Source organism: Cyprinus carpio, chromosome B8 (genome assembly GCF_018340385.1).
Source record: "Cyprinus carpio isolate SPL01 chromosome B8, ASM1834038v1, whole genome shotgun sequence".
In the NCBI taxonomy this organism is placed as follows: Eukaryota; Metazoa; Chordata; class Actinopteri; order Cypriniformes; family Cyprinidae; genus Cyprinus; species Cyprinus carpio.
This window is the reverse complement of record NC_056604.1, coordinates 25,566,658-25,594,487: the sequence shown is the minus strand read 5'-3', so window position 1 is coordinate 25,594,487 and position 27,830 is coordinate 25,566,658. Positions and strand designations below refer to the sequence as shown.

The 27,830-nt window shown below is 35.1% G+C and overlaps 2 protein-coding genes and 1 pseudogene across 2 annotated transcripts; all 3 read left to right on the top strand.

The window, feature by feature from the left end:
• Positions 1–4,058: 4,058 nt before the first annotated feature.
• Positions 4,059–13,660, top strand: ddx51 (DEAD (Asp-Glu-Ala-Asp) box polypeptide 51). Its single transcript, XM_042730272.1, has 16 exons — positions 4,059–4,261; positions 4,713–4,999; positions 5,752–5,939; positions 6,026–6,176; positions 6,361–6,506; positions 6,888–6,959; positions 7,057–7,163; positions 7,273–7,381; positions 8,884–9,026; positions 9,226–9,403; positions 9,493–9,608; positions 10,762–10,878; positions 11,007–11,108; positions 11,205–11,268; positions 11,459–11,593; positions 13,190–13,660. The coding sequence occupies exons 1-16, from the start codon at positions 4,239–4,241 to the stop codon at positions 13,214–13,216; spliced, it is 1,965 nt and encodes a 654-aa protein (XP_042586206.1). The 5' UTR covers positions 4,059–4,238; the 3' UTR covers positions 13,217–13,660.
• Positions 13,661–14,071: 411 nt separating this feature from the next.
• On the top strand, positions 14,072–23,215 carry LOC109101226 (DEAD (Asp-Glu-Ala-Asp) box polypeptide 51). The gene is given in 10 exon segments (XM_042729107.1): positions 14,072–14,229; positions 16,056–16,225; positions 16,310–16,489; positions 20,698–20,752; positions 20,843–20,945; positions 21,039–21,144; positions 21,253–21,427; positions 22,488–22,628; positions 22,712–22,897; positions 23,106–23,215. Coding segments are annotated over 9 exon segments (1,185 nt in total). The 5' UTR covers positions 14,072–14,229; positions 16,056–16,096.
• A 21-nt stretch (positions 23,216–23,236) lies between these two features.
• LOC109077938 overlaps positions 23,237–27,830 on the top strand; it is a 14,640-nt pseudogene continuing 10,046 nt past the window's right edge.

Genomic DNA, 27,830 nt, shown 5'->3' with positions numbered 1-27,830 from the left:
TGATGGACTCTTTTTTTTTTTTTTTTTTTTTTGGTTGGACTATCCTGTTTAAATAATTTTAAACATACAAATCCTCATCTTAAGGGATAAATTCTGTCATCATGTTATACCATAATATTGTTCCAAACCTGTCTGATGTTGTGGAACACAAAAGGAGAAATTCTGAGGAATGCACTTTTTTTCTCCCTCAATGAATTACAATGAATGGAGTGTGGAGCTTTCAAACTTCACAACACAGAAGCACCATAAAATTTATTCCTAACTATTTTCTAAAGTCATATGATCGCTTCTTATGATGAAGATTCTTAATAATCATCTCAGTGTGCTCCTAATTTGTGATTTGAGTCAGGGAGAGGAACTCGAGAACCAGATCTGATTTGTGAATGATTCATGCAGATCATTTTTTTGGAGAACTGGATTGGCCAGTTGAAAAGATATGAATCAAAAGGGTGATTGATTTCTCAACATCTCTCCTGAGTTTCATCTCCCTATAGTATCCATGTTGGATGTCCAGATTTTCAGAGAATAATGACTTAAATTTGGCTTAAACCGTCAAATAGCGTCCACAGCGACTGTATAGCTTCAGTGAACTTGCTTCCTTTTTGAAGCTTCAATGCTCCAGATCAAATTTATTATAATTTTTATAGAAAAAAAAACCACACTCACATTCAATTTATAATGAATTCATAATTATATGTTATATAAGTCATATGGATGAGTAAATGATGACGGAATATTAATTTTTGGGGGAGCCATTCTGTAGAAGCAGCACAGTAATGTTGCAACAATTGTCCAAATACAGGCTGCAACAATAGACGATTCTTGTTATTCCCACTTTTTTTTTTTCTTTTTTTTTTTAATTCTGTAGATTTATAGAATGACACAATTTTTAGTTTTGGAAATGTTTTGTCACTATCATTGATTGTTCTGCTATTGTATTCATACTGTAGCGTATTGGTGAAAATGTCTCTAACTATGAATTTTCTTTTTACGGTTTTCTGTTTTGCAGAAGCCAGAAGCAAGAGTGATGGATATGGATTGCATTTGGAGGGCGGTGACCTCGAGAACGCTGTGGAGGAGGGCTGTCTTCATTCCAGCGATGAAGACGATGGAGAAAAAGAAGGGGGGAGGTCACAGGTGAGCGGTGAAGAAACGCCAAGTCTGGACTGCAGCGGCTCCAGACCGTTACTTCAAGACTCGGATGACGATGACGTCCAAAGTCCCGTGTCTTTCAGAAACCTCCAGATTTCTTCCCAATCCGAGGGAGCTGTTGAAAACCAGTCCCCGCTGGTTTCTCAGAAGTACCACTCGCCACAGCTGGTGTCACAAGCCCAACATTCAGGCGCAGATGCAAGCGTCGACGTCTTTTCCAAAGCTCCGTTTCAAATCGAACAAGACCTAGACGCCGACGGGGATGTGTTCTCCAATGCGCCGTTTCCTCGTCTTCCAGCTCCTGATATTTTCCTGCAGGCGCCCTTTGGTAGAAAGAAGGAAGCTTCTGGAAAGGTTTACACCAATCCGGCGGCCCAGCCGAGATTTTTACACCCCCATCCGGGTTCTTCCCTTGACCAGAGCATCCTCGGCCAAGTGAGCCCTCTGCCCTCGGAGCCCCCCAGGCCCTTTCTAAGTATTCCAGACACTACGAAGGGCCTGTGAACACAGACCCTGAACACAGTCCGAGCCGTGTGATGTCTGATGGGACTTCCGCTGACCCCTTCGTCTCAGCGCCCTTCCACCTCAAGGGCCGCCATGATAAACGCTGAGAGAACGGCGTCTGTGAAACCGCACCTAACTACTTTAGCCCCCTAAAAGATTCAAGCTTAGCATAATAAAATGCTGTATACTGAGTGTAATTTATTCAAGAATGAAGCACATTTATGGCCTCTGGCTGTCTATCTCTGGGTCAGCGTTTGATTGTGTGACATCTTTTGCTACCTCAGTTCATTCTCATGCCGTCAAGCTTCATTTCTGTCCTGCGTATGTACCACGTCCACAGAAACCTGATTTAGCGTGTTGTTTTACAAAAAGGTTGGATATTTTTCTATTATGAGCATGAGCTTAATGATTTACACCATTATGAAATGTTTGTATTATTCGCCATCCGGTTACCGATGGTACTTCTCTGTCAAGGTATACCAGGCAGTTTTGTATAGCTCAGATCTGGCAAGAGTCATTCATCTTAATAAAAAAAGCAAAGAAAAAAGAAAACAGGAAACATTCCATCTAACTATTGATAAAATAAATGTTGATGATTTTTTTTTTTTCTCAAAACACACACAAAGGTGTCAGCAAACATTTAAATGAATCATTTACCTTCATATCCAGCTCACATTTCACTCCAAATGTAAAAGAAACAGGTTTTAAAAACCAAATTGTAACATTTTCATTAAAAGTTTCCCTCCAAATTATTTTCTTGATGTTTATTATTTTTTCTTATTAAAATTCATTACAAGAGTACTATCATGTGTACTTTACAAAAGAGTTTCATATTTTAAATACAATATTATTATTACTTGCATATATATTATATATATATATATATATATATATATATATATATATATATATATATATATATATATATATATATTAGTTTTTTTGTTTTGTTTTGTTCGTTTTATTGATGTCAGTGTCAAATGTGACCTGGACAAATTATGCCTGTCAGATTCATTATTATAGCTATGTATGTTATGTATTTGTTATATTTGCACAGCTGAATGTGGAAAGCATCCAACTGTCAAACTTTGCCTTCACTAAAACATGTGACTAGAAATGATGTCTGGAAAAACCTGAATGTATTGCAATTTTGACGTTATGTCTGACAGTTTTAATTTTTTTTTTTTTTTTTTTTTTTTTTAAATCCTTTTAGATTATCCAAATGTTGAATGGCCTTTTTCAGTTTGACTCCTCAAGAGTTTGCTCCAGTTGAGTATTTTCCTGATAATCATGTTTAGCATGAAAGCCAATGAAAAGTAAGCCGATATAAGCTCTAAATATTGTACAAGCAACACCGAATCTAGTGCACAGTATATTTATGAAAGTGCAGCGCTAGTATACAGTGTTTAAAACGATCTTATGATGTTTTTCATTAAGCACATTAGTGCTGGGCTCATATTAAACAGCTGGACGTTAAATCAAATTAATGCTGGATTATATTGCACACGACTGTAATGGAATGTGTAATGTTTGATTTCTAGTTATCAATGCACACTGCACATTCCCTTTATTATGTTTAAACACAGGCAGCTCTAGTACCAAGACGCTGGTATCGCTGCTTGTCACAATATACACTAAATCAGTTATTAATTGCAATGTATGTACATGCAGATATGCTCATATTCAGTCCGTTCCCATGAAACACGTTTCTTTTGCTGCATAGGTTTTCAGTAACGTTACACCTATAATAATAAAACAGCATCACAAAACACACAACAACAACAATAAGAGTTTCTATTACAAGGGGTGCATTTTAGTTGTGTATCCACATTGCTGTTTGTGGAAAGGTGCTTATATGAGTGTGAGATTGGGGATTGTTCATATTTTTTATGTTTAAGGTCGAAACAGCCATGATTGTATGGTGGCCTTTTGAATGAATCTGGAAGCACATGTCTTTTGAAATACTCGAGTTGTGCAAAACACTCACTGGTGTAGAATGTGTATGTCATAATAAATGAAACCTGTTTAAAAGGTGTCTTGTGTTGTATTGCTTAATACAGCAAAACAGAATGATTTGTGAAACATTGCGTGTCACTGAAGACCGCACTAATTGAAATGATTTTTTTTTTAAATTATATATATTCAAATAGAAAATGGTTATTTTAATTTTTTAATACCGTAATACTGTCTTTTCTGCAAAGAAAATAAATAAACAGTGCCTTCTGGTGGTCTAATTGGGCAGAAGAGTGTCTTTCTGAGAAAAGTACATGTTCCACGTGACAATAGTGTTTTTATGTTAATGAATAATAATAAACAGCAAAGATTTAAATTGGGAAATTACTGACACATACCTGACCAATTAAAAACGTCTGCTGCTTTTTTGGAACCAGCAATTATTTTTGTGGACGTTCGCTACGTCATCAGTTCGCGACTGTAATACAGCGTCCACGAACCCACGTGGTCAACTGTGCGCTGTTTCGTTTCTGAATACTGTACATAGATACATAAAATTATAACAAGTTTTGACTGCGTGATTGAAATAAATGTCTGCGTGGCGCTGACACGAGCCAGGAGTCACTATAATGGCACTGTTTATGATAAATAGGTATGTATTCTTTACATCAAAAGTATATAACGTTAGTGCTCGCTGCATATTTAGTTCATAGTTGTTCTTAAAGTAAATTATTTTACCAGTTTAATCATAAGTAATGGCTCTCATTCTCATTGCAGACTACATCGCACTTCTGTTTGGTTGTACAGTCTGGCATAGGACGCTTCATCTTAAATTAACTTTAAAACACCTTTTTCTAATTATTGAGTAATTATTATTACACATGCGACTTGAGACTTGATGTACTACTATATTTCAAATTAATGTCACATTGCTGTAAACTGCAAAAATATCATAAGAAGAATGAAAAGTGTATATAAGAGAAAAAACTAGTCTTTATACAGTTTCTCTTACGTGTTAATTTTATCCTAAAATCTCCAGGTTTAAAAACTGTGTGTTATTTCTTAACATTGTGTGCCATTGATGTGTTACATGTTGTGATCAGGTATTTAGGGGAGGAGGAGGACAGTGAATCCAGCAGAGAGTCTCGCTCCAGAGCGTTACTGGCTAAACTTCAGGAGCAGGTCAAAGCCAGAGAACGACAGAGCACCTCGAACACAGCTGATGAAGATGATGAAGAACAGAGGAAAAGAAAACGTGAAGAACCAGAGACGGAGGGAGTGCAGAGTGAGAACGAGAGAAAAACTGATCTCACTGATGAAGTTGCCAGTTCAGCTAAAAAGAAGAAAAAACAGAAAAAATCGTCCACTGAAAACGAGAGCGTGAATACAGGTAATGCTGCCTTACTGCTGTCTTTCTTCGTTTTTATATTAATCTAGACAAGCTTGGTGATTTTGACTTGTTTTAGAACAAATAGGATACAAGTGTCTTTAAATAATAAAAGCATAAATCTCATATTACTTGAAGAGAGAATAATTAGATATGTTAGATAAACTACAACTATATAACATTATGCAAAAAAATTGAATATTTAATATTTTTGTGCCGCTTTGTCACGGCATTAACTTTCCTCAGTTAAAATTTAACATAAAAAAAAAAAAAATTGAAATAATCAAGAAGAGATATCTTTTATTTTTCTTTTTTGGCGTTGTAACAATAAGACAAATATAATATTATTCCACTTTCTCAGTTTTTACATAACATTTTAGTCTTTGCTGCTTTTATTAAGCTCAAGCATTCAACCCTGTTGAGATATTATTAAAAAAGAAATCCAAACATAAATAATAAAAAAAAACTTTGTTAAATATATATTTATTAATAACTACAAATTAGCATTTAAAAAATAGTTAGCAAGAAAAGTTTTTTTTTATTTTTTATTGTATATCATTTATTTAGATTTTTAACGTTTATTTTAAAAATAAAAATAAGATCACGGTCAATTTACCCTTTTTTAAAGTTAATCGCCTTCTTTAACTGAACATTTTTTAAATTAAAAACAAAATACTTTATTAAAAGTTTGAAGCTCTTTCCTCCTTTACTGTTTTAGTGGAAGCTTTTTTACAGAAATGTATTATTTATTTTAGGAGATAAAGCATCTGATAATGAGAAGTCTGTAGAAATCCCAGAAACAAGTGAAAGTGTTCTAGAGGAAAGTAAGAAGACTGAAGAGTCTGTGGACCCTCAGATCAGTCAGGAGCCAAAGGCAGAAGACGGCTCCTCCCAGACCACCTTCCACATCCTGGGTGGCTTCGAAGAGAAGACCGTGCAAAAGGTAGCTGGGAAAAACATCTGTAAGTTCTGAATTAAACTCTTTTGGGTGTTGTGTCTTGTAAATAAAATGTTTTTGCACAATCACAGGTTAAAAGAGTATTGCCCCAGTGGTTGGCACAGCCTGACGTCATTCAAAGAGACATTAAGAACAACCTCATTCCCATCAGTGAGGTGCCAGGCATCTGTCTCACACTGCTGAAGAAATTAGAAGCCAACGGGATACAGAGCTTCTTTCCAGGTAATTCACTGGCATCGCACTAAACACAATACAGTAATCTGATTATACGGCAACTTACAATGGAGCCTAACAGACCAAATCTATTAGTGGAGAGTCTTTTTTTCTGTATGTATATGACTTTTATTTCTTCACTACAGAAGGGCATATAAAGGTTGCAAAGCATCATTTGTGTTTGTGTTTTCAGTTCAAGCTGAGGTCATCCCTGCCATCCTAGAGAGCGTGAGCTCAGGGCTGCTGCTCGGTCCAGGTGGTTACAGACCCAGAGACATCTGTGTTTCTGCACCTACAGGAAGTGGAAAGACACTGGCGTTCGTCATACCTGTTGTACAGGTACAAGTACAAACAATGAATAACATTCATGCTTATATTTGCATTGGAATGTGTTCTGAAGAATTGAGCTATGGAGTTTATTTGGATGATGTACATTTAAATCCAGCTCTTGGCATTTTCTAGATTTTTAAATGCATTGCATTAGAATGCATTACAAATCCAGTAAAAACATTAATATTGTGAAATAATATGACAATTTAAAATAACTGTTAAAATGGAATTTATTCTTGTACAGTGTTGAATTTTGAGCATCATTACTCCAGTCTTTAGTTTCACATGATCTTTCAGAAATAATTCTAATATGTTGATTTGCTGCTCAAGAAATGCTTCTCATTGAGTATAAGAGATGAAATATATTTATATACATGCTTATTAACGCAGGTGTTGTCCAAGCGTGTGGTGTGCGAGGTCCGTGTGCTCGCTGTACTTCCCACCAAGGAGTTAGCACAACAGGTAATGATTATTAATCACTGCTTATTTGTCAGTCTTCATGTCCAATTATGTACATATCCATCAGCATTCAACGTTATCCCTGGTTTCAAACCCACAGGTGTCAAAGGTGTTCAGCACATACACTGAGGGCACCAGCCTAAAGGTGGTCATGATCACAGGCCAAAAATCATTTGCTGCAGAGCAAACAGCACTCTCTGAAATCAGGTGAGTGTTTTGTTGGCTCATTGGACATATGAATAACATTGTAGGTGAACTTGATGGATTATAGTAGGAACTTAAATATTCTTCATTGAAACCTTGTGTGTTTGTGCAGAGGAGGTGTTAGCCACAGTTTGGCTGATATTGTCGTGGCCACGCCAGGCCGACTGGTGGATCACATCAACAAAAACAGCAACTTCAGTCTACAACATCTGCGATTCCTGGTGAGCATCAGTACAAATCAAATGGACACCTGTAACAATGTCTTCAGTGAACTACTGTGAACCAAAAAAAGAACAAAAATGACAAAATGGGGGGTTTGGTGGCCTTAGGTCTTCAGACACTCCTCTTTAAAAGAAAAGAAAGTGACCCACATTTGGTTTTTGACCACTGAAAATGTGTACAATTTACTCTTGGAGCCATATTGAAATTCCAATATCTCTGGAACTGAACAATATAGGGCCTTAAAAATGTAGATGCCAAAAGGAAAGTTTGCTAAGACCCAGTATCTCAAAGGGCATTATGATATCTTCAATATTTCTTGAGTTATAGGCATGCAAACTTTGGAGAAAAAAAACTGAAAATCGCTGTTTCCCCATTTTTGAATGGTCACCATTGGCACATAATGCAAAAAGGTTAGCTAAAGTTAACACATTTTACTAACAGACCTTCCAATCTCTGTGTAAAAGAAAGATTATGATGCTGCCGTCTTTCTGAAATCATTTTTACTCCCCTTTAATTTGGCTCTGAATCTCAGGTGAAGATTGCCATTTTGACCCCCCTCTACAAAATAGTGGATTACTCAGTAAATATTCACCCATGACATTTAATATTTTGGCATTCATCACTGTACATGTTTATCTTTCATCAGAAAAAAAAAATAATCGAAAATAAAAATTTCAGCTGGGGAAGTTTCTGAAATTTAGTTAATTTGACATGGAATGATCCAATTACAGTTTACACAAAAATCAGCAAATCAGCATATTAGAATGATTTTTGAAGGATCATGTGACTCTGAAGAATCTAATGGCTGCAAATTCAGCTTTCCATCACAGGATTATATTCCATTTTAAAATGTATTACAATAGAAATTAGTTTTTAAATTGTAATAATCTCACAATATTACTGTTTTCAATGTATTTTTGTAGTCTACACTTAAAGGAATAATTCACCCAAAAATGAAAATTTGCTAAAAATGTTTCCACCCTCAAACCATCCAAGTTGTAGATAAGTTTGTTTCTTCCCAGGAAAAGATTTGGAGAAATTTATCATTACGTAATTTACTCACCAATAGATCCTCTGCAGTGAATGGGTGCCGTCAAAATGAGAGTCCAAACAGTTGACTTTTTGTTTTCTGAAGCAAAAAGTGTTTGTAAGAAACAAATTCATCATTAAGATATAAACTTGAGCTAAAATGCGTCTATCCATAAAATGGGTTCCTCCAGTAAACAAGTCATCCGGTCTGAATCAGGAGAGAAATATGCAAACATCAAGCACCATTTACAAGCTGAAAGTTTTTCATTGGAGGAAGCATTATTATGCATTATGGACTCGTATTTTGGCCAGAAGCAGTGGTTTAAAGTTAAACGCCTTAATTTATTTTCTTTAGGATTGAAATGACATTTAACACAAAGGACTTCAATGGCAGTAAAGTCAGATGGTATCTTTCTATTTTCTGTACAGAAAGTGGGAAGACGGCTTTACAATACCCTGTGTATGTTTGTAGATTATTGATGAGGCAGACAGGATGATTGACGGCATGCATCAGTCGTGGCTCACTCAGGTGACTAAAGCTGTCTACAGAAACCCAGGTGACACACAGACGTCTGTCTTCAGGAGAATCCTGCCTGGACCGATCACAGTGGCAAGGTAGGATGCCATCTTTATCCGTTATTTAGCACAAGGCTTTTCAACTCCAAACCCAAATGACCCTCAGTTCGCCGATGAGTATACCCATCTTTAAACTTTAGAGTAACTTTGTATAAAGTGAACAAAACAAGAACCTGTGACTGCATTACTAGTTTAAAACAAGCAGCTCAGTGTTTATGTCTGTCTGTTTGTGTGTCAGTTTGTCCCCTCCACAGATTCCTCTGCAGAAGTTGCTGTTTTCCGCCACTCTCACCCAAAACCCTGAGAAACTGCAGCTGCTGGATCTGCACCAGCCTCGACTCTTCAGTTCCACACACAGCGGGACAGAGACCAGCACACAAAGCCAGGAAGCGTTTAACTTCCCTCAGGGTCTCGCTGTGAGTTTAACATTTCCTGAATGTTTATGGTCTAAACTGGTAACAGATCTTCTTGGCACATCTTTAACATATGAGACTGTCTTATGCAGGAGTATTATGTCCCCTGCACCTTAAGCAAGAAACCGCTCATCATCCTTCACTTCCTGCTTCGGCTCAAGTTCAGTCCTGCTTTGTGCTTCACAAACTCCAGAGAAGCAGCACACCGGTAATGATGCATTTTTAAGCTTCAGCACGATGCAGATAAAGGGCTACTGCAAATATTTACATCCAGGCAATCACTAAATTATCATCAAATGTAAAAATAAACAACTGCAACAATTAATTAAACTGTAGTGACCACTACTAGCAGTAGAACTGGAAATTAATTATTTATTAGTCTATTATAATATTAATATTCACAAATCCGTTCTTTCAATCTATCTATTTGAATCAATTTTGCAATTATATTGAGCCATTAGTTAAAATTGTTCATGGATGTCTCTGCATGGCATATATTACATTACATTCATTGTTGCTTATTCTGAAAAATGCCATTTTTAATATGATTTCCATATTTACACTACCATTCAAAAGTTCAGAGTCTGTAAGATTTTTGTTACTGTTTTTGAGAGAAGTCTTTCACCAAGGCTGCGTTTATGTGAAAAATACTGTATGAATGATAACATGGTGAAATATTAGTACAATTGAAATGTTACATATGTATTTTAAATGACTTTATTTTTTAAATAATATTACAATTTAAAATGAGTTTTATTTTATATGTATTTCTAAAATTTAAGAAATGCATTATTCCAGTCTTCAGTGTCACATGATCCTTCAGATCTGGTGCTCGAGAAGAGAAATATTCTTCCATGAACTAATTTGTAAGTGGAAGACATGTCTTTAAATATGTATTTTTGCCGATTAAAGTTTGATGATTAGTAAACGAATCTGTTATACAAGATGTGTTTCGAGATTTGAAATGTGAATCTGGTGCGTTATGGATATCAATTATTCATTTCATTTATCCAGGTTCATTATATTTGATTATAAAAACGCACATGAAAGAGTGCTTTTAAATGTGAATCTGTAATTTGGTGACTTAATATGGCTCCAATATGTGTCATTCTTTTTTGGCTCATTTGTCGTTTTTTTTTTTTGTAGTGTGGAGACCTAGATATAGAATTTCAATATAATCAAGAATAATTCACAAGGATGCAAAGTGAAGTCATCCACACATAAGAAAATTAAGTGTACAGAGCAAGGTGTACAGAAGGAAAATTCAGACAGGAAATAACAAATATGTGTTTAGCTGTGATCTTTTGCCGAAAATGTATCAAATCAAAGAAAAACCCTTTACTGTATTTTTTTGCTCTCAGACTGTATTTGCTCGTGAAGCTGTTCGGCGGTGTGGAAGTGGCTGAGTTTTCCTCTAAACTCAACCCAAGTGAACGACAAAAAACACTGAAGGACTTCGAACAAGGGAAGATCCCACTGTACGTATGCCTTCAGAGTGTTCAGGAACAATGAACCCAACAAGATTTATACGAATCTACTACCATCATAACACACTGTATGTGGCGTATGTAATGATGAAATATTATTGATATTTTTTTCATGGTAGGTTGATAAGCACAGATGCTGCTGCCAGAGGCATTGATATCAACGGCGTGAAATGTGTTATTAATTATGATGCTCCTCAATACATCCGAACATACATTCACAGGCAAGTCAACATGATACAGTAGAAGCCCAATATATGTGGGTATTATGTTTTTTTCTGTCCATCATCAGTGTGTTTGATGAGTGTTTTCATTCGCAGGGTGGGCAGAACAGCGAGAGCAGGGAAGGCTGGGTCAGCATTCACCTTCCTTCTAGAAGTGCAGGTCGGATTTTCATCATAACTGGAATTGCAAATTCAGCATTTGTGAATTTCCAATCACTTAGCATTTAGTCCCTTTTATTCAGTAGACATTTATTATGGGCAAAAACCATTCTGAGGGATTTGATTGGTTGAGATGCACCATATGTTCTAATGGCTGATTGTCATCAGAATTGTGCTTTAATACCTTTCAGGAGAAGTGTTTCTTGCAGATGGTGAGAGATGCTGGCAGTCCTGGCATACAGAGACACTTTGTGAAACCACAAGCTCTTAGAAGCATGGAGACCCACTATGAACAAACTCTGGCTGAGCTCGGCAAAGTTGTGAAGGTAAAAGCAAAGCTGCAGAGCTGCCTGAGACCTTATTGCCAGGTTTTCCAGGCATGGACTAAACCTGTTCCTCAATTACATAAATGATTCTCCTTGAATTTCAGTGACAGCAATATGAATTCACAGAATTGCAGTTCTATAAAACCCACATAGTACATCTCATTAGTACATCAAAAGATTTACTACTTAAAGGGATACTCCACCCCAAAATGAAAGTTTTGTCATTACTCACTTACTCCCAGGCCTGTGACTGTCCCATAGACTGCCAAGTAAATAAATAAATATCTGCCATCAGACATGCAATCTGGGTTAAATGAAGCGACGGGAACACTTTTTGTAAGTGAAGAAAACAAAAATAATGACTTTATTCAATAATTCCTTTTTCAGCGGTCTCTTCTGTGTCTCACCATATCACCGTATGCTGTGTATACTGTTCTGTGTCATCCGCGCCACAAGGATGCACTGTTTTCTTTCAAATCAAAGCTAAATACACGTAGAAACAGTGCATCCTTGTGGCGCGAATGATACAGAAGAGCATATGCAGCATACGGTGATATGGAAAAAAACATACCACACTGTTGACAAAGGAATTGTTGAATAAAGTCGTTATTTTTTATTTCTTTGCTTACAGAAAGTGTTCCCGTTGCTTCATATAACCCAGATTGCACGTCTGATGGCAGATGGAGTATTCTGACGATGACTTTCATACCTTTCCTGGACCTTGACACTGCTATTTATTTGGCAGTCTATGGGACAGCCTATGGAGCGGATTTCATCCAAAATATCTTAAATTGTGTTCCGAAGACAAACAAAGGTTTTAGGGGTTTGGAACGACATGGGGGTAAGTGATTAATGACAAAATTTTCATTTTGGGATGGAGTATCCCTTTAAATCGTTGAAAGTTAATTTGTTCACATTTTATTCTAAATGTTATTAATTTTGAATGACTTTGCAACTTCATTCACTTACGGATTACATATTTATAATTAAAAATAAACTAAAACTGACAGCACCCCCAGAATTTCCATCTCATTATTTTTAAATACCCTTATAAAGTTAAATACTGAAAGCATAAAATCAAAGGCTTTGGGGTGAATAAGAGCATTTTGTGGAAAGATTGTCTATAAAATAAGTCATTTCATTTAATTAAACACCATTGTGTGGTTGGCATTTTAAATATTCATTATTTTTGTCATCTAATGTTTATATGGTTAAATAATACTGATCATTTGGGTGTTGTTTGTTCAATTTTGTCATTTAATGTGTATTGCATTATTTTTGTGTCATGTGCGTTACGCTGATGGAGTTTTGCCATCTGTTTGTGACCATGTGAATCGTCAGTAGACTATTTTTTTTCCACATTTATGGATAGGCCACTTAAGATGACCTTCATGTGGCTTTCTGTTGTAATATACCATCTGTATTATCATGATGGTTATCTGTACATTTATCAAAATATATTTTCACAGTGTGCACAACCCTGCTACACAGCCACTATTGACTCAAATGTGTCGTATACATAACTAAAAGAGTTTTCTGCTACTTTTTTTGCGCTTTAAGCTGTAATGCTAATATTGATATTTCTTTGTTTTCAAGGAGGAAAATGCGAGGAAACGTTTCTGAGGTGGAGCTGACCTGAGCTGTACATCTGTTTGTTTTGAAATGTTTCTCAAAAAAAGTAATGCCTGGAATGTAATGAAATAAGCTGAAAATGTTTTTAATAAAATGTAAAAAATCCTTTCTAATTAAAATTTTACATTATATAAGAGCTGCAAGATAATCTTAGTAATGCCCTTTCAGGTATAAAAAAAAATTGTGATTAATACTACATGATGGAGAGTCCCAAGGATGAAAATCAGTTATTGTTTTTTTTTTTCTTTCTTTTCAGTATGGTTTTTAATAACTAGGTTTGCAAACTGTCTTTCATGTTACACATTAGGTTGGACGCTGGAGGAACTGAGGGCTGAGACAAGTTCACCAAGCTCTGTGTCTTATTAACTGGTTTACTGGGTCACTACATTTGGAGTCAAAAGTCCAAATACACAAATTCATGCTTTCTGTCTTCAACACAAATGTCATGTAGTCACTTTAGCTGAAAGGATGAACTTCATAAATGTCAGTTTGGAGCTGTTGTAACATATTTAAAATATTCACCTATTTTACAAATTCATGCAGTTTAAATAGTGCCATATTTGTTGCCTAAAACATGATTTGATATTTTGATTTTTACATTGTGAGAACCCACAACATGGCCATGTTAAATTAACGAACTATGGCTGATGGAAATGTCAAATATCTTTTTAGTTTGCCTATATATAAGTTGACAATTTAAAAAAAAAATGTTATTTATGAGATAAGTCTGTCACCACTTGCCTAATTAAAATACGAATGGTAAAAAGTCACAATAATATTTATTAGTTTCATTTAGATTAAGGAAAAGGGGGAAGTAGTAGCTCAAAAACAACTTTAGAATCCAGCGTTCCGTGAACAATAGTAAGTCCCAAGTGCGCATGCGCGTTGCGGTTCAACGTAAAAACACTGCGGTTTATTGCGACTTCATCCCGGAAAGACCGTCGAATATCGGTATGACCGTGCTTCGTCTCTGTTCCTGACGAGACCTGCTACATTTAACGCCGGTAAGAGCAATTTGACACTAACATATAACATGTATCTGCTATAAAAAAGAGGAAAGTGTGATGAAAATAGTAACGGTGGCTGTATTAGCAAGCATGCTACCAAAACAAAAGCAGTTTCATATTAAATTGACTTAGATTTTAAATGGGTTTACACAATGTCTGACTTTATTGTATTATTATAATATTTCATCTTATGTTCTCATACTCCTTCTTTTGATCGTTCGTACAGTATTTTTTTATTTTCTTTTCCATTTGAAAGGCACAGTAGCAGTTACAGTAGTAACGTGTAGCCTTCTGTTAAAGTCTCTAGTGAACATGTGTAATAACAGTCACTGTCACTACATCACACTGATATGATTTACATAAAATCCTGCATTACATCCTATGCACAAGCACGCTCACTGGTTTCTGGAGTATTTGTTTTGTGGTCATGTCAATAAAAAGAGCGGACAGAATAAATTAAAGTGGTTTAAAAAGTCGAACTTCAGGTTTTAATGGCACACCCAGAAAACAACAATAGGAAAAATTATTTATTTTCGTTTTTATGTTCTCCCGAGGAAATAATTATATGTGTGTGTGTGTGTGTGTGTGTGTGTGTGTGTGTGTGTGTGTGTGTGTGTCAAAGATGCAGCTGATAGTCAAAGATGAAAGAAGACTTTATTCAAAGGCTCAAACTGAGAAAAAGTCAATGAGATTTTTATAGCAGCATGGTAGACTACATAATTGCATATTAATATAATTTGTCATTCTGTATCTCCCAAATGATGTCTTAGTAAGATGATATTTAAATACTTAGTTTTATGATCAAAGCTATGTAGTTTTTATTGTTGAGGCAAAACATAAATTGCAATGCAATGCAACAGATTACGTACAACACCGCAAAGTTTACCACAAAGTTTTAATATGATAAAGAAATTATCATGTTGATAATTTAGAGGCTGTAGAAATGCAGTACAGTGGGCTTTATAGGCTAAACAAATGCTGCATTTTTGTTGTCAGCCTATACAAAACAGTTGAGATGTTCATTAATGGTTAAAATGCATTGTCATCATTCTGCTGTAGCCGAATGCTTCTGCTTCAGTCATTTACACCTGGGGAATATTTATTTGGAAGAAATTACCGTTGCCCACTTCTGTAATGGTGCAAAAGTTTATAATTAATAATAATAATAAGATAAAGAATAAAGAATAACAATTTCAGCAACAATCCAATGAGATTGTTGCTATATTAATAAATATTGGCAATTGGCTATAAACCAGTGCTGAGGTCAACAATACATTTGCATCATGTTAAATATTGTTTGCTTAAAAAATAAAACTTATGTTGATGTTGAATTGAAGCACACTTTTGCCATGAAATCACATCTCAACAGTTTGATCTTCCCAAAATATATTAGTCAGTCACCAAACTCAGAAATGCTCTGAAATAAAGTTATGCTCATCTTTGAAATATGCATGAAAACAATGCTCTGTTATGAACAGTTTTACTGATGCTGATGAAAACGGTATATTCTTGAAAACTGCATTGAGTTGTATATGCTTAATACAGTGCTGTCTATGTTACACACAAAGACTAACGATGCAATCTAGATAGGCAGCACACTAGGTTTTAATGGCCAAAAATTCTATCATTATAGACAGGTATGTTAAAAATCCTCAAAAATGCAGTTTGACGACTTTAATTTCTCGTGCACCTGGTTTTGAGACACAGCTGTCTGTTCTCCTCGCTTTATTTCATTTTGTTTTTTACATGTATGTTTCTTTGTTGTTCTTTTCTGTATTATATGGCTATAAATGTGCCTATAAAGTTTGCTCTTTCTATTTCAGAAACCCATTTTGAGGTGTTTGTGGGACTGTGACGGAGCTTGATGGGTGCTCTTGGGAACGGTCGACGTGGCGGTCGCTCTCCGCCTTTGCTGGTGGCGGCTCTCATCGCCTGCGTCCTCCTGCTTGGCTTCAACTACTGGGTCTCGAACTCAAGAAACGTCGAGCTGCAGGTTTGACACTCTGTGTTTAGATGCAGTCTGTGGCAAGTGGTGAAGTGAGTGGCTGTTAACTATAATTTTGTTGTTGTTCTCCAGAGTAGGATGTTGGAGATGGAGAGCCACATGAGGCAGCTGGCTGCAGACAGAGAACGAGAGCAGGAGAGCAAGCTGAAGGCCGAGGAGGAGACACGCAGACGGAGCAAGCAGCTGGAGTTAATGCAGGAAACACACCAGAGACAGCAAGAAAACGCTCTCATCAACTGGAAACACGAAAGAGTATGAAAACACTCATCTTACACTCACTCACAGCAGTTCAGGTGAAAACTCAGAGCTACTGATTGTGTGGTCATTATTTAAAAAAAATATTTTTATTTTAATAAATAATTATTTTATTATAATAAATAAGTCAAATGTTTGGAATAATTAAAATGTTTTAATTAGGGCTGTCAGTTAACACATTAACTTAATGATATATATAAACAGAATAAAATATTTTAACGCAGTTAACGCACTGGCCCCGCCCCCAGACCTGTACCTCATCTTACATTTCATACAGTTGACTGTTGACAAATATGACACAGGGCAACAACCCCATAAATGCAGTTATGCCCTAAAATTAAAGATTTTGGGGCAAAAATGCTCCTGTATGAGTTTTTGTCTCATATTTATATCATATGATAAGCGATATCACACGAGCAGCGAGAGCAATATCACAAGTAGCCTACTGTTTGTCTCAAATGCAGATGTGATTTTATACAACAGTTCATTAAATAAGTTAATATTGTGCCAACAAAAATATTACCTATAAAGCCACAGGAGAATTGTTGTGAATCTCCGAGCAGCACAGCGGTTTTTAGTTTCTGAATGAATTCACATTTTGAACAAATCGTGTGAATCAATGATTCAAAGACCCTTTCATAAAGTGAGCCGTTTACTTCATTCCTGAATGAATCAGCTGTTTGAACGAATTGAATGAAAGAATCGTAAAGACATTTACCGCCACCTGCTGGAAGTTTTAGTTTCTTATTCAGAGTATTATTTCATGTAAAAAATAAATAAATAAATAAATAAATAAAAGGGTAAAAAACTTTAAAGGGATAGTTCACCTCCAAAAATTTTAATTATGTCATTTACTCAACCCTGAATGACTTACTTTCTTTTGTGGAATATGAAAGAGCATTTTGAAGACTGCTGGTAACAAATCTGTTTTGGTTACCAATGACTTCCATTTCATGAACGAAAAAATCTGAGATGTTTCTGAAATTATCATCTTTTATGTTCCATAGTTTATGTTACGGCCGTTGTAGTGTAATAAATTTTGTTGAATCAAATAAAATATTTTTTTCTAAAGCTACTATTCATAATGTCTATTTAATACTTTCATTTAAGACAAAAATAGCTTTAAATAATCTTTTGGGGGTATTTTTACAGCCAAATGGAATTTGTGATTAGTTAGATTAGTTTATCGATTTGGGATGTAACGATTAATCGCGAGCCGGTTGAAAATCGATTCAAATATGTGACGATTCAAATCGGTTGAGATGCTCAACAAATCGCGATTAGGGGTAGGAGTTTATATAATTGTACAGTACAGACCAAAAGTTTGGAAACATTACTATTTTTAATGTTTTTGAAAGAAGTTTCTTCTGCTCATCAAGCCTGCATTTATTTGATCAAAAATACAGAAAAAAACAGTAATATTGTGATATATTATTACAATTTAAAATAATTGTTTTTAAATGGATTATACTTTAAATTATCATTTATTTCTGTGATGCAAAGCTGAATTTTTAGGATCATAATCACATGATCCTTTAGAAATCATTCTAATATGATGATTCATTTTCAAAGTTGGAAACAGTTCTGCTGCTTAATATTTTTTCAGAACATGTGATACTTTTTTAGGATACTTTGATGAATAAAAAGTAAAAAAAAAAAAAAAAGACGAAAAAAGAAGAAGCTATGTTTTTAAAATATAAATATTTTGTAATAACAATATACACTACTGGTCAGTAATTTGGGGTCAGTAATTTTTTTTTCTTCCTTTTTTTAAATAAAATCAATACTTTTATTCAGCAAGGATGTGTTAAATTGATAAAAAGTGATAGTAAAGAAAATTTATTATTAGAATATATATTATTTGAATGTTTTTTTTTTTTTTTGAATAAATGCAGTTCTTTTTAACCTTTTATTCATCAAATATATTAGACAGCAGAATTGTTTCCAACACTCATAATAAATCAGAATATTAGAATGATTTCTAAATGATCATGTGATAGACTGGATGTTACATGTGACACTGAAGGCTGGAGTAATGATGCTGAAAATTCAGCTTTGCATCACAGGAATAAATTATTTTTTTTAAGTATACTCAAATAGAAAACTATTATTTAAGTTGTAATAATATTTCACAATATTACTATTTTTTTCTGTATTTTTGATCAAATAAATGCAGGCTTGATGAGCAGAAGAAACTTCTTTCAAAAACATTAAAAATAGTAATGTTTCCAAACTTTTGGTCTGTACTGTATGTCTGAGGGGAACTTACTGTCTTTAGAAAAGTTTAGATGGTATTGTTTCTTTTCATCTTGCCTCTGTATAATACATATTAAAGTTCATAAGTGCAGCGCTGCTTTGTTTACAGCAGAAACCAAGGAAACGCTTTAAGCACCACCTGCTGGCAGAGAGTGAATCTGCGTCTCGTTCAGCTCGTCTGCTGTTTCTGTTTCATGCAGATATTCTTCATGTATAGTTTCACAAAACCGAAGTCAGATCATTCTGTTTTTGCTTCAAATTCCCAAATTATACAATCTAATTTAGATTAAAAACTGCTCATGTTGCATGTATTCGGCATCTTTGTTCATGATCATGATTAAAATGCAGTTGTTGCCTCTATTTTTAAATAGAAAAAGCGCAGACAAAGCCTTGTTTTGTTTATTTAAAGAGCTTTATTTTATTTGTGTTACTTATTTATTTGATTTGGGTTTGTTTTAAAATTTGAATTTAGTTTTGTTATTATATTTAAATTTTGTTATATAGCAGACACTTTTATCCAAAGCGACTTACAAATGAGGACAACAGAAGCAATCAAAACCAACCAAAGAGCAATAATATGCAAGTATATTAGTTTTATCATAGTGTTATAATTCAATTTCACAAAGAAACGTGCAGCATTTTGTCCAAGCAATAATAGAAGGACACATTTATAATTTATCTTAAATCTCATTTTGTAAAAAAAAAAAAAAAAATTTGTGATTTGAATCAAATTGTGAGTTGACTGAATCGTTACATCCATGTAATCAATACATCATGTAATTAATTACATAAACATTTTAATTGACTGACAGCCCTAGTTTTAATGTTTTTGACAGAAGTCTCTTACACTCACCAATGTTGTATTTGTTTTTATTTTGTTTTTAAAAAATATGTGTAAAATAAATATAAGAAAATAAAATTAATACATTTTTACAAAGTAATTTATTCCAATGACGCAACGCTGAATAAGAACCATTATTAATAATTGAGCATCAATAATAATTAATAACTAAGACTCGGTAAATCAGCATATTAGAATGATTTATAGAGGGTCATGTGACACTAAAGACTGAAGTATCAGGAACAAATCCATTTTAAAATATATTATTATATTAATAGGAAACATTTATTTTAAATTGTAGTAATATTTCACAATATTACTGTTTTTACTATAATTTTAGCCAAATAACATGCAGCCTTGATTTCTTTCTTCTGCTGAACACAAAAGAAGATCTTTAAAGTATCGTCAGAAGAAATTCAGTTTTTCAATCACACAGTTTCTATCTGAGCATAACTATAAAAATGTATGTTCATTATAAAAATGCCTGTGGTGTTATGAGTTTGTTTGTTTTTCCATGACATTTCCAGTTCTAGAAATGTAAAATGAATGGCCAAATTACACAAAGCCAGTTTCAGTGGTTACCCATGTAAGTTTAGTGTGAGCGGTGTTCATGTTAAGCTACAAGGCTAACCTGTTCTGGAGCTGGTTCTATTCTGGGTGAAAGATCACAAACCAAAACTGGACTAATCAACTGTCAGCAAAGGGACATACATCTGACACAACAATGTGACACTCCCTGTATTTCATAAACTGAATTCTTCAGACACTTCATTGTGCTCATATTGGGACGGTAGATGGCGCTATAGGGTTATGTTACAGAAATGTAATGTGAGCCTCACTAGGTATTGACATGTATGCTCTAAAATCTAAAAATGCTCTCTACATAGGCTACCTAGAAACACTACTATCTGTTATGCTCAAAAAATGCTGTCTACACAGAAGCTCACTATGTATTGCTGTAGGTAATGCTGTCTTTATAAGCAGGTCTGCTATTATACCCAAATTTGCTCTTTAGGTAGGCAGGTCACTATGTTTTGATGGTCAAAAATTTCTTATTGGATAAGCTAGGTATATGTTTTTTGGTCTAAAAGTCATTTCTCTGTCATAGGATAATCTGAAGCTGAACATTTCCTCCAGTGCTAAAGCAATGCAAGACATGAAGAGTAAGTGTCTACCTCATATTTGTCCTATTGTATGTGCTCTATGATGCATCTCATCTTTCTTTCACATTACTGCTGATTTTCTGTTTGTAGGTCGAATGAAGTCATTAATGGAGGATGTCAATAAAATGCAGAGCGAGCTGAAATCCTGTCAAAGTAACATGGACACAATCAGTAAGAAAGCCACCGGTGAAATGTAGGTTCATTTTGAATGCTCTAATCTACAATACAAAAGACATTACATTCCTCGATCAGTATAATAATAGCTGTGTGTGATGGGATTGTGCAGGACTCAGTGCAACAAACAAATCGAGGCCATGAAAGAAGAATGCAATGCAAAAATCACAGCTGCCAAACTGGAAAAGCAAAAAACATCTGAAAAAGTTGCTCCACAGGTACAGCAATGTGAAAAGGTGGCCTAAAATGCCTCCTTTATAGTGATTCTTATCCCTATAGTGTTTCTCTTTGCCCCTTTCCACTGACACAATCTCTGGCCTTCACAGAATGCTGATGGTTCCATGCAGAAAGTCTCTGTTTCAAAAGCCAAATCTGATGTTCCCGCTACAAACCATCCAGATAAGAATGCGGAAGATACTCCAAAAGCCAAACCAGATGTGGATTCACAGTCTAAAAAGGACATCCAAACCAATGAGTTAATTATGGAAAAGGATGAGAATGGTATGAGTTGCTTGTTTAAGTCTTCTTTGTGGTTTCTAGATGGTTGGTTACTTGCTTGAGTCCCTCAGTCAGATCACTCAGAAGAGTAATAGCAAAGCTCTCCTCAACAAACCACATGATTTTAGGTTTTTATGCTTGTAGCACAAGTATCGCATGTTAAATGCATGTAATTTATCTTATCTCAAACCATTTATCCATGCATATGTTTTATTTTTCCAGATATATTTTCTGCTTAAACAACATCCCTGCAAGCTTGCGTTCATCCTGTTTTTTTTGTTTTCTTTTTTTTTTTCAGCGCAACCTTCACACCTCGAAATCCATTTATCATTTAATGCTTCAACCTTCCATGTTTTCTGATAATCACAGTATGGAAGAAAAGATCTGTTGCTACCTACATTAAATAATGACTTGCAACTTCTGGCAAAAATACAATTGGCCCTCTAGTGGCAGTCGTAATGAATTAGAAATTTGCTCATTTGCTTGAATAGTTGCATACTGTTTAGTCACACACAATGTAAACACATCCGAGGCTCCAATCCTATCCAGAAATTCTGCAGAGAGTCCGAACTTCACACAGCCTCCCATGCGACTCTCCATTGGAAATAAGTGACTTTGGGTATATAGTGTGTCTTTGTAAACAAAACTGTGAAAATATGGTTTTAGGTTTCCATAATATCACTCTTATTAAATGTGCCCCTCTAACACTATACACACCAGTGACAGTAACTATAAAGTTTTAATAATCAAGAGTATAGCAAGACAAATAGCAAAGTCCACACCACATCTATTACAGTAAAAACACTAAGGAACAATATTGTTGGAATTACTTTCAGAAGCAAATTTTCCAACTAAAAAAATTGACAGTCAAGCAGAATCCACCTGACTCAAGCTTTAAAAGCGGCAGACAAGATAACTTAAAGTATGGACACTATTATAGTTATTGTTATAGTTATCACTCTTTGTTTGAACAGGCCTTCAGTCTTGTAACTTTCTTACAAAAAAACTAAATTCTCCATGTACCTTCAGCATGTGTTTTAACGACATTGTCTGCTCCTCTAAGATGCTGTGATTTTACAAGACTCCTCACCCATTCCCACCTCCAAACCAACCAATAAGAATGAGACTCGTAACAAACCAGCCAATGAAGAAGTTCCAGAAGCAGAGGTGGACGTTTTTAAAGCAACGGTTTCAAAGGATGCAGGTAGAGTAATGGAGAGAAAATCCAGCCATCAAAGCACCACACACACAAAACTCACATGACAAATTTTCTCTGTCTTCATACAGATACTGTAATGGATGAAGCAGGGATTTTAGACCCAAAGGAAAGATGACATGGGGAGATTGGAGACGAGAAAGAGGAAGATGCCAGAATCGAGGAAAGGAAAGAGAAAGACGCAGCAATTGGGAAGGAAGATGCCATTATGTACGACAATGAGGGCGAGATAGAAAAACAGCTCTCCAGGATTAAAGGTGCTTTTCAGTATCATGCAGAAATATTCATGATATAATGTAATTAAACTACTATTTATTTCTTTTACAAACAGAGGGCTGACTTTCTCATTTATTTTCTTTGGTAATTGACAGCATGTCACCTGAAGCTGTTTAATCTGCATTATTACATGTCATAAGCACTTTTGCCCTATGCAATAAAATTACAAATGATTGTCTGTTTTTACAGATGAAAATCAAGGTGGTGGTCAAGATCTAGAGGATGATATGGCAAATTATAACGGTGATGATGACAACCAACCGGAGTCTGAGGATGAGAAGCAGGCAGAGCTTTGCTGAGATGTAGTTCCTGATCACATGATGTGCCTGCTGACAGCACAGCAAACCATCCCTCCAGCTAAAGACTGTCACAGACTCTCATTAGTGGCCGTTCTGAAGCTCCCAGCGGTGGGAAGGACACCTGCTGTAAAGCCTGATTTTGTGCTGGGTGAATACTGCACTACTGTGTAATGAAGGAAATGAGTTCAAATCTCATACACCTTACCAGGACATGCATGGTGAAAAAAGGTCTTTTTCTAGTACTGATTTTAGGATAAACTTGAATGTAAACTACTACTCTTCTAATATCGAGCCTTTAAATGAATGCATCATGGTGAATTTTCCCTCTTAAATGAAAGATGCTTTGTTTTTGAACAAAAGCAACAGCTGTTCTGTCACAAAAAAGCTACGTTTATCTCGTCTTCACGGTTTATGTTCTAGATGTCTAAACATTTTAGCTGCTGAAAAATGCATAAGAATATTAGATGTTAAGACTGAAAAAAAACACTTATCACTCAGTGCAATCCAGTCTTTTATTTGCCGTTTAGATGTTAATGTAAAGAATTGCATTTTAATTTTTTTTTAACATTTAATGTTGGGAACTGGAATTATTTTTTTTTTTTTTAAGAAAAATGGGTTTCTTACTGAATTAACTGGTCTCATAATAATATCTTTTCAGTTGCACGTCTGCTGCCTATAGTGTCCTTTTGAATGGGTTCAATAATGTAATATAATATAATATTGAACATATTCTAAATTGCAGCCAACCCGATTTGATAACTGACGAAATATGTCAGATTAGTTCACCTCCTGAGTGACACATCAGTAGGCTACTTGACCCGGGAAAAGATGTAGGTAATAGAAAATATTTAATTTCCATTCATGTTTACTTGAGAAGTGATGTTAATCTATCCAGTTGTTCCGTCTTGTTTATTATCGCTAAGGTCATTTTTAATAAAGATTTCCTACTAAATATAGAAACAATAATGATGAACTTTGCAAAGAGTCCACTTCCCAGAGAATAGGTTTAGGCTACAACATAATGTGAAAACCTGGCTTAGATTTGCTTTTATACAGTTGTGATTAATTATAACGATTAGGGGCTTTCACACCACATAGTTCTAGGAGTAGTTCTAGAATATATATTGTTACATGGCTTTTTTTTTAGAAACTGCCATGTAGCCAGTGTTTCGTATGCGTTTGGGCTAACCAGCTTACACTTAGTCCGTCACTTGATCGTTCCTATAGAACTGTTGTTTAGACCCTAGCTAATTAGTTCCTCCAAATGGCTCCCTGGAAACTAAAACCATTCCCTAGTCCCTGTGGTGCAAACACACCCAACGCGAGTAACTTCCTTTCCCCAATAGTTCTATGGAATTTTGAAACAGGGTCCTCTGGTACGAAAGGCCCATATTAACAGGGTGGTCCTTTTTGGCAGTATTAAAACCCGCATTTTTAAAAACACATTCCCTGTTTGATCTTTTTCCTACTGTTCTCTACAACTAAAAGTGCGCTAAATGTAACATTACTCTCTTTGTATTTAAAAAATGACCTTTCTCCCCCTTGTAGGACCTTGAGTGTAGTGGTGTATGACCCGCTGGCTTCAAGTGTACTACAGTGGTAACCTAGATACATTTTAAAATACCCGAGCTAGTCCTGTAAAAAGTGCATGCATTTTAGTTCGTATTCATGGTTTCCTCCCAAAATAGCACAGTTAGTACACTTAGAGGACAAGTTTATCTTAGAAGTATTAAAAGACTCATTTTTAGTATATTAAGTACAATTAGTGTGTGAAAATAGAGCACTGTAATTATATCTGTAAAGGGCACTTTTTTTTTTTCACCTGGGGTATCTGGCTTAACGCATCTACAGGAGGCCTACTATCTGTATTGATATACAATTTGTATCGCACCACTCTGGATCACATGCCTGTAATTTTTTTTTTTTTTTATTTTTTATTTTATTTAGTTATTTATTTTGTACCATACCTTGGTCAAACTCTAAGAAATGTCTTTTTACTTTTACAAGACACTCCTGTAAAAAGTAAACTGCAGTATGTCATGAGTATGGGATTACTAAGAAATGAAAGCTATACTACACAACTTGGATACTGATGAACATCTCTCAGTTATTTCAAGTCTATTTGTGCCTCCTTCTGATAGAAGCACCAGTGAAGCTTAGAATCATAATGTCGTGGTTAGGTCTTAAACATTTTTTTTTTTTTTCAGACAGGCTTGAAGACAAGCTGACCGCGAAGTGTATAAGGATACACTGCAGTTTTTCATTGAGATTATTGAAAAAAAAAAAAAAAAAAACAAAAAAAAAAAAAAATAAAAAGAAATGATAATCTTAAATCTCCTACTATAAATTCCAAACGGGCAGCTTAAGACTGCGTATTTCTATTCTACTCACTTAAAAATCACACAAACATTTTTTCCACCATTGACCTCTTGTACTAAATCCTCTTGTTAAACTTTTCCCTCAAAGCTTCTTGTTTTCCCTTTGCTGAGGGAAAGTTTTTAAAAGTTTTTTTTTTTCACAATAAGGTCATGGCTCTTAGATCTCAGAGGTCCTGCATACTGGCTGAGACACTCTGTCTGATGCTCCTTTAGATTCCTCCGGCGGCTTGTGTGTTTTTGAGCCACTCCACTTCTGAGCCCCTGTTAGGAAATTCGTGGATCATCTTAGTTTACATAATGCCATGTAAATAGCTACGGTAAATGCTTAATTCATGTCAATATCAACTTCAAAGCTACAGGCAGGTTTGTTTGATCAGGGTTTGAGCTAAACCTCTGCAGGACAGTGGCCCTCCAGGACTTCTCCTCTGACCACAAAAGGACACAAAAGATGTTTTACATAATAATCTGTTTTTTTTTTTTTGTTTTTTTTTTTTCAAATTTCCGCTGGCCTTTTTTTGTGGATTCTACTTTTTTTTTTTTTATATTTCTACATTTTTTCTAGACCTTTTAATGGTTAAATTAGTAATTGCCAAAGTATGTCTTAATTTAAATTCTAAAACATAATAATATTAAACAGCAATTTATTAAATAGGTTTAACAAAAATTAAATTTTTAGGCCAAAAGAATATTTTTTTTCTTAAATTCATGTTTATTTTATGTTTACTAAATACTGTTTTCCCCCATTAATTGTAATGGTTTAATTACATTAATTAATTAGAAGCATCTAATTACTTGATTTTCTATTTTAAAATGTATGAATTAATTAATTAATTAATTATTATTTACTTTTTCAATCTTCTATCTATTTATTTTTTCCAGAAATAATACGGTGTATGAATTTACATTTGTCTGCAAATAAGTCTGGTAAAAATTTTTTGGTTATCTATTCCCTTTAAAATAAGTTTTTTATAAATATTTCTTTTTATTATTTTAAGTAGTTATATCATAATATTAAGTAGCTAATATTTCTGTCGCCCTGTTTCTTCAAGTTAAACCAAACTTCTATTTTGAAGGTAGCTGTAACCAATAGCTTTTAAACAAAAAGATTGGCGGCCAAAGCAACTGAACAACATTAATTAGGAAAAACAGTGTGTCAATAATGCAAAAATGACAGTTAAAGGCAGTTCATCATTGAATTCAGTGATGTCATCATGCAGCTCAGTTCAGTTTAAAATAGTATCTGTGCAATAATTTGCAATCAAGTCAACAATATCACTGCTGTAAAATGAAGTGTCCCCAACTAAGCAAGCCAGAGGCTGACAGCGGCAAGGAACCATAACTCCATCAGTGACAGAATGGAGAAAAAAACCTTGGGAGAAACCAGGCTCAGTTGGGGGGGCCAGTTCTCCTCTGGCCAGACTTAAACCAGCAGTTCAATTCCAGGCTGCAGCAAAGTCAGATTGTGCAGAAGAATCATCTGTTTCCTGTGGTCTTGTCCCGTGGTCGCCTGAGACAAGGTCTTACAGGGGATCTGTTTCTGGGGTTTCAGTCCTGGTCTCGCTTCGCTGTCTTCAGGGCTGTAGAGGTCCTTTCTAGGTGCTGGATCCACCATCTGGGCTGGATACATTACCTGGGATCCGGGGCGTGACTGCAGTGACCCTCTGACTTGATTACAGACTGGATCTGGTGGCCACGGTGACCTCGGAATAAGAGAGAAACAGACTAATATGAGCGTAGATGCTATTCTTCTAACAATGTAACAAGTACATCGGGTGTTATGGGGAAGTGTTCCCGGTTCCGGGTTTACCTAATTAATGCAGCCTAAAAATCCTTTATCGGATTTTGGATATTAGAAGTGAATTAGTATGTTATGTAAAGCCAGTTAAAGAGATGTCTTTGCATCCAGATTTAAACTGCAAGAGTAAAAGCCCCTAACAATGTTAGGTAGGTTATTCCAGAGTTTGCTAAATAGAGAAGTTGATCTGTTGACTTTGATATTCTGGGTATTATAAAAACGCTGAGTTTCTAGAACGGAGCTGATGTGAGGACCGCGCGTAAATAAATAGCTCATTCAAATACTGGAGGTGCTAAACCATTCAGGGTTTTATAAGTACAGCGCAAGATTTTTAAACTATACGATGTTTGATAGGAGTCGGATTTGGATATTAGAAGTGTAATTAGTATGTTATGTGTAAGCCAGGTTAAAGAGATGGGTCTTTAATCTAGATTTAAACTGC

Bases quoted from the DNA above. Each gene is read 5' to 3' on its own strand.
- ddx51 (XM_042730272.1), top strand. From the start codon at position 4,239: ATGGCACTGTTTATGATAAATAG. The intron at 4,262-4,712 runs GTATGTATTCTT...TGTTGTGATCAG, and splicing joins GCACTGTTTATGATAAATAG to GTATTTAGGGGAGGAGGAGG. The intron at 6,177-6,360 runs GTAATTCACTGG...TTGTGTTTTCAG, and splicing joins GATACAGAGCTTCTTTCCAG to TTCAAGCTGAGGTCATCCCT.